Raw genomic sequence first — 12,853 nt, 5'->3', positions numbered from 1 at the left:
TTCAAACCAAATACATACTAGAAAATAAAATTTCTTTTTATTTTCCATTACTTTTCTTTTCATTTTTATTCTTCATTTCTTGTTATTTCCATATAACCAAACCAAGCCTACTGAATTTTTAAATTTGAATGATTCTCATACTAGATTTGAATAATTGTTGTAAAATTAATTATGTGAGAATGTGTATCTCATTCGAATTCAAATCCCTTTAATATAGGATGCTTTTCCTTAATTATTTGATATATAGGCTTTTCCTTAATTATTGGAGAGATTGTATCTTATCATACTTGTGTATATATATATATGTGTGTGTGTGTGTGTTTAGGTAACTATATATATATATATATATATATATATATATATATGTGTGTGTGTGTGTGTGTGTGACATTAAGAGATTGATTTACTTCACATCGCAGCAATAGAGATTTGTAGTACTAATTTCGTCGAAAATGTAAATGGCATTGCGACAACAACGATTTATGTAAAGAAAAATGGGGTATTTTGAATTTGTGAATTTGTGGCAAATTGCAGAGTTTGTTGTAGTGATTGAAGACCTAAGTCATGAAAGAAGATTATCCAAGGTCCCTAAATAGTAGTAGAGTTCAAAACAACCTATATATAAAAATAAAAATAAATGATAATTTCCTCATTTTAAGCAACTATAAGCATTTACCTAAATATAAATAAAAGTAAAAATACATTTATATAAGCAACAAGGAATTAGAGAAGCAAAATTTTACTAACTAAAAACCAAAAATAAGCAGCTAATTTTACCAAAAATTCACAACCCATTAAACAAAAATGCTACTGATCTCAACCAAAACTCTTATGACTTGACAGACTTGATTTCATCCAACACTAGTTTTTACTAACTAAAAACCAAAAATAAGCAACCAATTTTACCAAAAATTCACGACCCATTAAACAAAAATGCTACTGATCTCAACCAAAACTCTTATGACTTGATAGACTTGATTTCATCCAACACTAGTTTAGTGTGCTTATGAATTAAGTGAACACGTTTTAGGTATAACTCCATTTCATGAATCTGCCAATTTCTCCACTTCTCCTTGATTTTCTCTACATTGGCACTTCTAACCAAATGCAATCCTTCCTTCAAGAAGTTCCTCCTAGACTCCGACAACCCGTGGTTTACCCACTGCAATGACTCATTCAATCTGGGATACATGGACAAAAAATTTTGTCCACTAGCCTTTATTCCACGTCTAGCTGCTGCTACGTATACACCACAACCCTATATCTTCTTTAAGAGCTCGAATGTCTTGTGCTCATGGGGTTTAGAGAAAAACGGATTCTTACGTTATCCTGCATTTTTCTTATACTTTTTCTTAAGCCTACTGATCTTATCCGTCAGTTGTTTCCTAAACGGAACGACATGAAGAGAATTTTTGATATATTCATGAAAGGTATCCATATCAGTATGTGGGTCAACCCCATTACTCAAATTTTACTCGACCATTCCCTTCAAGATGGCAATTTCATCCTCCTCGATCCAAAACCTACTAAAAGCAGACTTCTTCTCTTCGATAGCTTGACAACCATTGTTAACATTTCTCTTCTTCCTCTGTGGCTCTGGTATCTCATTTTGTTCCGACTTCTTTGCAGGACATTTCACAATAGGCTTTGGGAGGGGTTTGGAAGAGCGACAATCAGATTTAGATTCAGATTCTGAATAAAAATCTTCTTCAGAACTAGTTAAATTGGACTTTTGGACAACTAGTGATCTCTTGTCAATAGGCAGAAGACTATTTCCCACGTCTTCTACTTTGTCACTCACAAATACATCTTCATCTTCATCATCTTCACCATCTTCACCATCTTGTTTCTGCCCTCCTGCTTCGGATTCGGATTCATCATTTTCATCTTCCGCATTTTCATTTTCACTGTTTGTATTAATCTTCTCTTCTTCTGATTCCTCCGCCTTCTCATCATCCTCCTCCTCCTCATCATCACAGTTTTTTTTATCTTCTTCTTGACTATTTGTTGTAACCGTGTTCTTCTGATGTTGTTTTTCATCTTCTTCATGACTATTTGTTGTAACCGTGTTCCTCATCTATATTTGGAGATAGCAACAATTTTTTAATTGAAAATTTTAATATATTTTATTACTAATTATTTATTATTTTATTATCTTTGTAAAATAAGAGTAATTTAGGTATCCAAACTATAATATGATATTTTCCTATAATTTTCTTAAACATATTCTCATCCAAGCCAAATATATACTAGAAAATCAAATTTCTTTTTATTTTCAATTTCTTTTCTTTCCATTTTTATTTTTCATTTCTTTTCTTGCTATTTCCATATAACCAAACCGAGCCTAATGAATTTTTGAATTTGAATGATTCTCATATCATATTTGAATAATTGTTGTAAAATTAATTAGGTGAGAATGTGTATCTCATTAGAATTCAAATCCCTTTAATATAGGACACTTTTCCTTAATTATTTGATAGATAGGTTTTTCCTTAATTATTTAAGAGATTGTATCTTATCATACTTGTGTGTGTGTGTGTGTGTGTATATATATATGCATAGATGTGAGATAGAGAGATTGATTTACTTCACATCGCGGCAAGAGAGATTTGTAGCACTAATTTCGCCGGAAATGTAGACGGCGTTGCGACAATAACGATTTATGTAAAAAAAAATTGAGTATTTTTAATTTGTGGCAGACTATAGAGTTTGTTGTAGTGATCGAAGACCTAAGTCATGAAAGAAGATTATCCAAGGTCCCAATATTAGTAGAGTTCAAAGTAACCTAAATATAAAAAATAAAATAAATGATAATTTCCTCATTTTACTGTATAAGCATTTACCTAAATATAAATAAAAATAAAAATGCATTTATATAAGCAACAGGAATTAGAGAAGCAAAATTTTACTACACCGAACCAAATACCAAATATAAGCAGCCAATTTTACCAAAAATTCACGACCTATTAAACAAAAATGCTACTGATCTCAACTAAAACTTTATGACTTGACAGACTTGATTTCATCCAACACTAGTTTAGTCTATTGTTGAATTAAGTGAACACGTTTTAGGTATAACTCCATTTCATGAATCTGCAAATTTCTGCACTTCTCCTCCATCTTCTCTACATTGGCATTTCCAATCAAATGCATTCCTTCCTTCAAAAAGTTCCTCCCAGACTCCGACAACCCGTGGTTTACCCACTGCAATGACTCATTCAATCTGGGATACATGGACAAAAAATTCTCTCCACTAGCCTTTATTCCACCACTAGCTGCTGCTACGTATACACCGCTACCCCATAACTTCTTTGTTGCGCTCATTGGGCTTAGAGAAAAACGGATTCTTGCCATTTCCTGCATTTTTCCAGTAGTTTTTCTTCAACTTACTGATCTTATCCATCAATTGTTTCCATAACGGAATGACATGAAGAGAATTTTTGTACTCAACCATTCCCTTCAAAATGGCATTTTCATCCATCTCAATCCAGAACCTACTAAAAGCAGACTTATTCTCTTCGATAGCTTGATGGCCATTGTCAACCTTACTCTTCTTCTTTTATGGATCCGGTATCTCATTTTGTTCCAACGTCTCTGCCGGACGTTTCACAGCAGGCTTTGGGAGGGGTTTGGAAGAGCGACAATTAGATTTAGATTCTGATTCTGATTTTAATTCTGAATGAGAATCTTCTTTAAAACTGGTTGAATTGGATTTTTAGACAGCTGGTGATCTCTTGTCAATAGGCAGAGGGCTATTTCCCACTTTTTCATCTACATCATCATCATCATCTTCTTCTTCTTCTTCTGCTTTGTCACTCACAGATTCATCTTCATCTTCATCTTCACCATCTTGTGCGTTTTCATTTTTGCTGTTTATATTAATCTACTATTCTTCTGCATCTGATTCCTCCACCTTCTCATCATCATCCTCCTCCTTATCATCACCACGGTTCTTTTCATCTTCTTCTTAACTATTTGTTGTAACCGTGTTCTTCTGATGTTGTTTTTCATCTTGTTCTTGATTGTTTGTTGTAACCATGTTCTTCATCTATATTTGGAAACAACAACAATTTTTTAATTGAAAATTTTAATATATTTTATTACTAATTATTTATTATTTTATTATCTTTATAAAATATTGGGAATTTAGTTATCCAAACTATAATATGATATTTTCCTATAATTTTCTTAAATATATTTTCATCCAAACCAAATACATACTAGAAAATCAAATTTCTTTTATTTTCCATTTCTTTTCTTTTCATTTTTATTTTTCATTTCTTTTCTTGCTATTTCCATATAACCAAACCCAGCCTAATGAATTTTTGAATTTGAATGATTCTCATATCATATTTGAATAATTGTTGTAAAATTAATTATGTGAGAATGTGTATCTCATTAGAATTCAAATCCCTTTAATATACGATGTTTTTCCTTAATTATTTGATAGTTTGCCACATATGCATGTTTAAAGAAATATATATATATATATATGAGATATTGAGAGATTGATTTACTTCATATCATGGCAATAGAGATTTGTAGTACTAATTTCGTCGGAAATGTAGACAGCGCTGCGACAATAGTATTTTGAATTTGTGGCAAACTGCAGAGTTTGTTGTAGTGATCGAGGACCTAAATCATGAAAGATGATTATCCACGGTCCCAATAGTAGTAGAGTTCAAAACAACCTAAAATAAAAAATAAAAATAAATGATAATTTCCTCATTTTAAGCAACTGTATAAGCATTTACGTAAATAAAAATACATTTATATAAGCAACAAGGAATTAGAGAAGCAAAATTTTACTACACCGAACCAAAAACAAAATATAAGCAGCCAATTTTACCAAAAATTCACGACCCATTAAACAACAACGCTACTGATCTCGACCAAAACTCTTATGACTTGATAGACTTGATTTCAACCAACACTAGTCTAGTATGTTCATGAATTAAGTGAACACATTTTAGGTATAACTCCATTTCATGAATCTGCAAATTTCTCCACTTCTCCTCCATCTTCTCTGCATTGGCACTTCCAATCAAATACATTCTTCCTTCAAGAAGTTCCTCCTAGACTCTGATAACCCATGGTTTACCCACTGCAATGACTCATTCAATCTGGGATACATGGACAAAAAAATTTCTCCATTAGCCTTTATTCCACAACTAGCTGCTGCTATGTATACACCATTACCCCATATCTTCTTTGAGTGCTCGAATGTCTTGCGCTCATGGGGATTAGAGAAAAATGGATTCATGCCATTTCTTGCATTTTTCCTGTACTTTTTCTTCAGCCTACTGATCTTATTCGCCAGCTGTTTCCTAAACAGAACGACATGAAGAGAATTTTTGATATATTCATAAAAGGCACCCATATCAGTCAGCCCCATTACTCAATTTGTACTCGACCATTCCCTTCAAGATGGAAATTTCATCCTCTTCGCTCCAAAACCTACTAAAAGCAGACTTCTTCTCTTTGATAGCTTGATGGCCATTGTAAACCTTTCTCTTCTTCCTTTACGGCTTCGGTATCTAAGGAGGCTTTATGAGGGGTTTAGAAGAGTGGCATTCAGATTTAGATTCAGATTCAGATTTTGATTCTGAATGAGAATCTTCTTCAGAACTGGTTGAATTGGATTTTTGGATAGCCGGTGATTTTTTGTCAATAGGCAGAGGACTATTTATATCCAAAAATCCAATTCAACCAATTCTAAAGAAGATTCTCATTCAAAATCAGAATCTAAATCTAAATCTAATTGCCAATCTTCCAAACCCTACCCAAAGCCTGTTGTGAAACGTTTGGCAGAGACATCGGAACAAAATGAGATATAGGAGCCACAGAGGAAGAAGAGAAAAGTTGACAATAGCCGTCAAGCTATCGAAGAGAAGAAGTCTACTTTTAGTAGGTTCTAGAGTGAGCAGGATGAAATTGCCATCTTGAAAAGAATGGTCCAGTACAAATTAAGTAATGGGCTGACCCACATACTGATATCCCACATACTGATATGGGTGCCTTTTATGAATATATTAAAAATTCTCTTCATGTAGTTCCGTTTAGGAAACAGCTGACGGATAAGATCAATAGGCTAAAGAAAAAGTACAGGAAAAATGTAGGAAAATGCAAGAATCCGTTTTTTTCTAAGCCCCATGAGTGCAACACATTCGAGCTCTCAAAGAAGATATGGGGTAGTGGTTTATATGTAGCAGCAGCTAGTGATGGAATAAAAGCTAGTGGAGAGAATTTTTTGTCCATGTATCCAAGATTGAATGAGTCATTGCAGGTGGTAAACTATGGGTTATTGGAGTCTGCGAGGAACTTCTTGAAGGAAGGAATGCATTTGCGTGGAAGTGCCAAGGAATGCATTTACGTGGAAGTGCCAATGCAGTGAAGATGGAGGAGAAGTGGAGAAATTTGTAGATTCATGAAATGGAGTTATACCTAAAATGTGTTCACTTAATTCATCAATAGACTAAACTAGTGTTTGATGAAATCAAGTCTATCAAGTCATAGGAGTTTTGGTTGAGATCATTAGTGTTTTTGTTTAATAGGTCGTGAATTTTTGGTAAAATTGGCTACTTATATTTGGTTTTTGGTTTGGTGTAGTTAAATTTTGCTTCTCTAATTCATTGTTGCTTATATAAATGCATTGTTATTTATATTTTTATTTAGGTAAATGCTTATATAGTTGCTTAAATTGAGGAAATTATCATTTATTTTAATTTTTATTATTAGGTTGTTTTGAATAATCTTCTTTCATGACTTAGGTCTTCGATCACTACAACAAACTCAGTAGTTTGCCACAAATTGAAATTACCCCATTTTTCTTTACTTAAATCGTTATTGTCATAGCACCGTCTACATTTTTGGCGAAATTAGTACTAAAATCTCTATTGCCATGATGTGAAGTAAATCAATCCCTCAATCTCACATCTATATATATATATATATATATATATATAGTTACCTAAACATGCATATATATATATACAAGTATAATAAGATACAATACATCCAATAATTAAGGAAAAGCCTATCTATTAAATAATTAAGGAAAAACGTCCTATATTAAAGGGATTTGAATTTAAAAAGGGACTCACAACCCATTAAAAATTGAGAGATTGATACATGGACAAAAAATTTGTACTCGACCATTCCCTTCAAGACGAATATATATAAATATAGTAAACATAAACATATATATATATATATATATATATATATATATATATATATATTAAACATATATCCGTTTACTATATATATATATGCATGTTTGATAGCTCAATTTTAATTTTAATGTTTTAATCTTATCCATCAGCTGTTTCCTAAATGGAACGACATGAAGAGAATTTTTGATATATTCATAAAAGGCACCCATATCAGTATATAGGTCAGCCCCATTACTCAATTTGTACTCAACCATTCCCTTCAAGATGGCAATTTCTTCTTCCTCACTTTAGATCTACTAAAAGCAGACTTCTTCTCTTCGATAGCTTGATGACCATTGTCAACTTTTCCCTTTTGTCTCTGCGGCTCCGGTATCTCATATTGTTTTGACGTCTCTAACAGACGTTTCATAGCAGGCTTTGGGAGGGAATTGGAAGAGCGACAATCAGATTTAGATTCAAATTCTGATTCTGATCCTGAATGAGAATCTTCTTTAGAACTAGTTGAATTGGATTTTTGGACAACTGGTGATCTCTTGTCAAAAGGCAAAGGATTATTTATGTCCAAAAATCCAATTCAACCAGTTTTGAAGAATATTCTCATTCAGAATTTGAATCTGACTATAAATCTGATTGCCACTTTTTCAAACCCCTCCCAAAGCCTTCTGTGAAGTGTCCGACAGAGACGTCGGAACAAAATAAGATACCGGAGTCGCAAAGAAAGAAAAGAAAAGTTGACAATGGCCGTCAAGCTATCGAAGAGAAGAAGCCTGCTTTTAGCAGGTTCTGGAGCAAGGAGGAAGAAATTGCCATCCTGAAGGGAATGGTTGAGTACAAATTGAGTAATGGGGCTGACCCATATACTGATATGGGTGCCTTTTATGAATATATCAAAAATTCTCTTCATGTCATTCCATTTAGGAAACAGCTGATGGATAAGATCAGTAGGCTAAAGAAAAAGTACAAGAAAAATGCAGGAAAAGAAAAGTATCCATTTTTCTTTAAGCCCCATGAGCGCAAGACATTTGAGCTCTTAAAGAAGATATGGGGTAGTGGTGTATATGTAGTAACAGCAGCTTATGGTGGAATAAAGGCTAGTGAAGAGAATTTTTTGTCCATGTATCCCAGATTGAATGAGTCATTATAGTGGGTAAACAATAGGTTGTCAGAGTTTGGGAGGAACTTCTTGAAGGAAGGAATACATTTGTTTGGAAGTGCCAATGCAAAGAAGATGGATGAGAAATGGAGAAATTTGCTGATTCATGAAATGGAGTTATAACTAAAACGTGTTCACTTAATTCATCAACAAACTAAACTAGTGTTGGATGAAATCAAGTTTGTCAAGTCATAAGAGTTTTGGTTGAGATCAGTAGCATTTTTGTTTAATAGGTCGTGAAATTTTGGTAAAATTGTATTTGGTTTTTGGTTCGTGGTTCGGTGTAGTAAAATTTAGCTTCTCTAATCCTTATTGCTTATATAAATGCATTTTTATTTTTATTTATATTTAGGTAAATGCTTATATAGTTTGCTTAAAATGAGTGAATTATCTTTTATTTTTATTTTTATATTTATGTTGTTTTGAACTCTACTAGTATTGGGACCTTGGATAATCTTCTTTCATGACTTGGGTCTTCGATCACTACAACAAACTCCGCAGTCTGCCACAAATTCAAAATACCCATTTTTTTTTTTACATAAATCGTTATTGTTGCAGCGCCGTCTACATTTTCAGCGAAATTAGTACTACAAATCTTTATTGCCACACTGTGAAGTAAATCAATCTCTCAATCTCACACACACACACACATATATATATATATTTCCTTAGTTGGTATTCACACACACATGCCTCCACTGAGACTTGAACCCCTGACCTCTCTTTGAGAAGTAGGAGCTTGGTACCGCTAGGCTACTGGCGTATTGGTTACCTAAACATGCATATATATATATATATATATATATATATATATATATATATATATATATATATATATATATATATATATATATACAAGTATGATAAGATACAATCTCTCCAATAATTAAGGAAAAGCCTATTTATCAATTAATTTCGCCGAAAACGTGGAGACGTCCCTAATTCAATCTGGGATACATGGACAAATTTTTTTTGATATATTCATAAAAGGCACCTATATCAGTATATAGGTCAACCCCATTACTCAATTTGTACTCAACCATTCCCTTCAAGATGGCAATTTCATCCTCCTTGTTCTAGAACCTACAAAAAGCAAACTTCTTCTCTTCGATAGCTTGACGACCATTGCCAAGCTCTTTTCTTCCTTTGCGGCTCCAGTATCTCATTTTGTTCTAATCCTTCTGCCGGACGTTTCACAGCAGGCTTTAGGAAACAACTAACGGATAAGATCAGCAGGCTGAAGAAAAAGTACAGGAAAAATGCAGGAAAATGCAAGAATCCGTTTTTCTCTAAGCCCTATGAGCGCAAGACATTCGCGCTCTCAAAGAAGATATGGGGTAGTGGTGTATACATAACAGCAGCTAGTGGTGGAATAAAGGCTAGTGGAAATAATTTTTTTGTCCATATATCCCAGATTGAATGAGTCATTGCAATGGGTAAACCACGGGTTGTCGAAGTCTAGGAAGAACTTCTTGAAGAAAGGAATGCATTTGATTGGAAGTGCCAATGCTAAGAAGATGGAGGAAAAGTGGAGAAATTTGCAGATTCATGAAATGAAGTTATACCTAAAATGTGTTCACTTAATTCATCAATAGACTAAACTAGTGTTGGATAAAATCAAGTCTGTCAAGTCATCAAAGTTTTGGTTGAGATCAGTATTATTTTTGTTTAATGGGTCGTGAATTTTTGGTAAAATTGGCTGCTTATATTTGGTTTTTGGTTCGGTGTAGTAAAATTTTGCTTCTCTAATTCCTTGTTGCTTATATAAATGCATTTTTATTTTTATTTATATTTAGGTAAATACTTATATAGTTGCTTAAATTATCATTTATTTTTATTTTTATATTTAGGTTGTTTTGAACTCTACTACTATTGGGACCTTGGATAATCTTCGTTCATGACTTACGTCTTCGATCACTACAACAAACTCTGCAGTTTAACACAAATTCAAAATGCCCCATTTTTTTTTTACATAAATCGTTATTGTCGCAGCGCCGTCTACATTTTTGGTGAAATTAGTACTACAAATCTCTATTGTCGCAATGTGAAGTAAATCAATCTCTTAATCTCACATTTATGTCACGCCCGGATTTTTCCCACCCTCTCTAAGGGTTATATTAAACACTTATGGGTCAGAAAAGGAGGTTAATGCAATGGAGTACTGACTATGGTCAAATGATATTTATTTTGAGTAGGGCCAATTTATTAATAATCAGAGTCACCACCTAGCATAGGATTATGGTGTGCTAGGTCACCTATAGTGTCTAAGGACCTTGGAAAAATAGATAGACACATTAGAGGTCTAATTTGGGTCCTAATGTATTTGACATCCAACTTAGTCTACGAAAATCTGATTAATGGGATCGGGGGTTAGGTTGTGAATGGGGAAGGTGTTAGGCACCCCATGACACCGTGAAACACGGTTACCTTATTTTTATATTGCATTCCAAAAAGTACATGTGTAGTCTCAATACTTAGAGATATTTATTCAATTATCATTTGTAAACGGCCTATATCTATTGGGAGATGAAATCAATGCTTTCATAGTTTATTAACATATTAGTTTTGGAAAGGAAATTATCTTCCATAAAAATGTGATTTAATAAAATATTATTTTAGGAATATGATTTTTAGAAAATATTATTTCGAAAAGAAAACGTGAGTTATTAGAAAATATGAAACTTTATATAATTAAGTCCTAATTTTAATTTTGGAATTGAATATCTATTTTAAAGTAAATTAATCTTGGATGATCTTAAGGATGTAGTCTTATTTTATGAAAATAGCTTTTAGGAAAGATTTATTTTAAGAAAAAATTGTTTTAGGAAAGTTTTATATTAAGAGAAAATATTATTGTTTAAAGAAAATATAATTTTAGTATTATTAAAAATATATATATGATTTTAGATTATTTTAGGAAAAGATACGATTTTAGATTATTTTAGGAAAAGGTACGATTTTAGATTATTTTAAGGAAAATATACTACTTTTAAGAAACCATTGATTTGAAGGAAATATTATTTTTGAAAAAATATATATAATTTTAGGGAACTTTGATTTTAGTATATTATTATTTTTAAAATATATATTATTTTTGAAACAAGATATGATTTCTTAGTATTATTTATGAAAGATATGACTTTTAGGAAAATTTGATTTTTAAAAATATAATTTTTGAAAAGTACTTTATAGGAAACATTTTATTTTAAGAAAATATTATATTTGAAAATATATAGAAAGTGATATTTAACAACTTGTGTTTTTTAGAAACATTATATTTGGGCCATTTTTGTTTTAAGAAACTTTCTTTTATTTGTAAATATTATTTTGGAAAAACTTTCCTTTTAGAAATTATTTTGAAAATATGACTATAGAGTATATTATTTTTGGAAAACTATTCTAATGTAAATGTTTATTTTAAAAAATGAATTCCAAAAGCACTATTTCTATTGTTTACGAGATATGACTTATTAAGAAAATTCGATTCCCAAAAGTATGTTTAGAAATACAATGATCTAAAGAAATTTAATTGTTTAGGAGATATGATTAACTTTTCTTTAGCATCAGAGTTGTTCTGAGGCAAATGATCCCACTGAAAAAAGATTGTTTTAGAAAATATAATTTCAAAGGCAATATTCACAACATTCATGAAATCAAGAGAGCAAGTACTACTAGCAAGTATTTATTGAATATAAATGCACACGCTATAGAATAGAATATTTGCATTAGATTCTAAAAGATATAACACATATTCAAATGGCCGGGATTGAAGATTAATATATATTTAAAAAAAGAACTTAACCATACAGATCAAAATCGTATGTGATATGTCATTCTGAACACAGATCTAATCTCCAAAGATAATCACAAAAATATTTATGGAAGTCTCTATGCCATTGATCCATCATCACATGGTGGTGTCACTTAACTTTAGAATTGGCTACTTGGCTTTTTCTTGCACCAAGTGTTAAGAGTGAAATCTCTCTGAAATTCATTTAGAATGATATAAATAAATCTATAGAATAAGAAGTTTAAAACAAAAATTTAGAAAAATACCTCTTGTGTTTTTCCCATTGAACTAGCCTTGGCTTCTATTGTATCCATGGAACCCTCGGGGTTGTCTGTATCTGTTTTCTTGTAGATGTGTTTGTCTGTGTAGTGGATGGCTGTGTAGTGAATGAATGTCTATGATTTGGACGCCGACAGGAATTCGATTTTTAGTTTTCCATTGGCGTCGGTCCCTCTCTCTCTTAAAGGTTTGAAAATAAGATCAAGGTTTTGGCCGCCAAGAAAGAAAGGAGGTTTAGGGTTGAGCGAATGGTATATTTGTTGCGCTCTGTTTGATGAGCAAGCATTTTATTTTAGAAAAGTTTACTACCTCACTTATTTTTAGCAAAGATGATCACGAAGGTTGGTAGCAGCAACGAAGCCAGGATTTTAAGTCAAGAGGGGCACTGTGCAAAAAATATATATATATAAACATTACAAATATAAAATACAAAAGAAAAAGAAGAAAAAAAATTTAT

The 12,853-nt window shown here is 32.0% G+C and overlaps 2 protein-coding genes across 2 annotated transcripts; both read right to left on the bottom strand.

Moving 5' to 3' along the window:
* Nucleotides 1-1,470: 1,470 nt before the first annotated feature.
* On the bottom strand, nucleotides 1,471-2,076 carry LOC132304805 (uncharacterized). Its single transcript, XM_059802523.1, has one exon. The coding sequence runs from the start codon at nucleotides 2,074-2,076 to the stop codon at nucleotides 1,471-1,473; it is 606 nt and encodes a 201-aa protein (XP_059658506.1).
* A 1,638-nt stretch (nucleotides 2,077-3,714) lies between these two features.
* Nucleotides 3,715-5,394, bottom strand: LOC132304804 (probable transcription factor At1g11510). Its single transcript, XM_059802522.1, has 2 exons — nucleotides 5,052-5,394; nucleotides 3,715-3,848 (listed from the first exon to the last, which is right to left on the bottom strand). Exons 1-2 carry the CDS (start codon nucleotides 5,392-5,394, stop codon nucleotides 3,715-3,717), a joined length of 477 nt encoding a protein of 158 aa, XP_059658505.1.
* Nucleotides 5,395-12,853: the final 7,459 nt, after the last annotated feature.

The sequence above is a fragment of the Cornus florida genome, unplaced genomic scaffold (assembly GCF_030987335.1).
Source record: "Cornus florida cultivar Cherokee Brave unplaced genomic scaffold, ASM3098733v1 CherokeeBrave_3.0.0_Hap2_Chr04, whole genome shotgun sequence".
Taxonomy (NCBI): domain Eukaryota; kingdom Viridiplantae; phylum Streptophyta; class Magnoliopsida; order Cornales; family Cornaceae; genus Cornus; species Cornus florida.
Note: the sequence above shows the minus strand (reverse complement) of the source record. Positions and strands in the feature narration are given on the sequence as shown.

Coding starts and splice junctions, on each gene's coding strand:
- LOC132304804 (XM_059802522.1), bottom strand. CDS start 5,394: ATGGGGCTGACTGATATGGGTGCCTTTTATGAATATATCAAAAATTCT. Junction 3,849..5,051: donor GAACTTCTTGAAGGAAGAAT/GTATTTGATTGG, acceptor AAAACGCACAAG/ATGGTGAAGATGAAGATGAA.
- LOC132304805 (XM_059802523.1), bottom strand. CDS start 2,076: ATGAGGAACACGGTTACAACAAATAGTCATGAAGAAGATGAAAAACAA.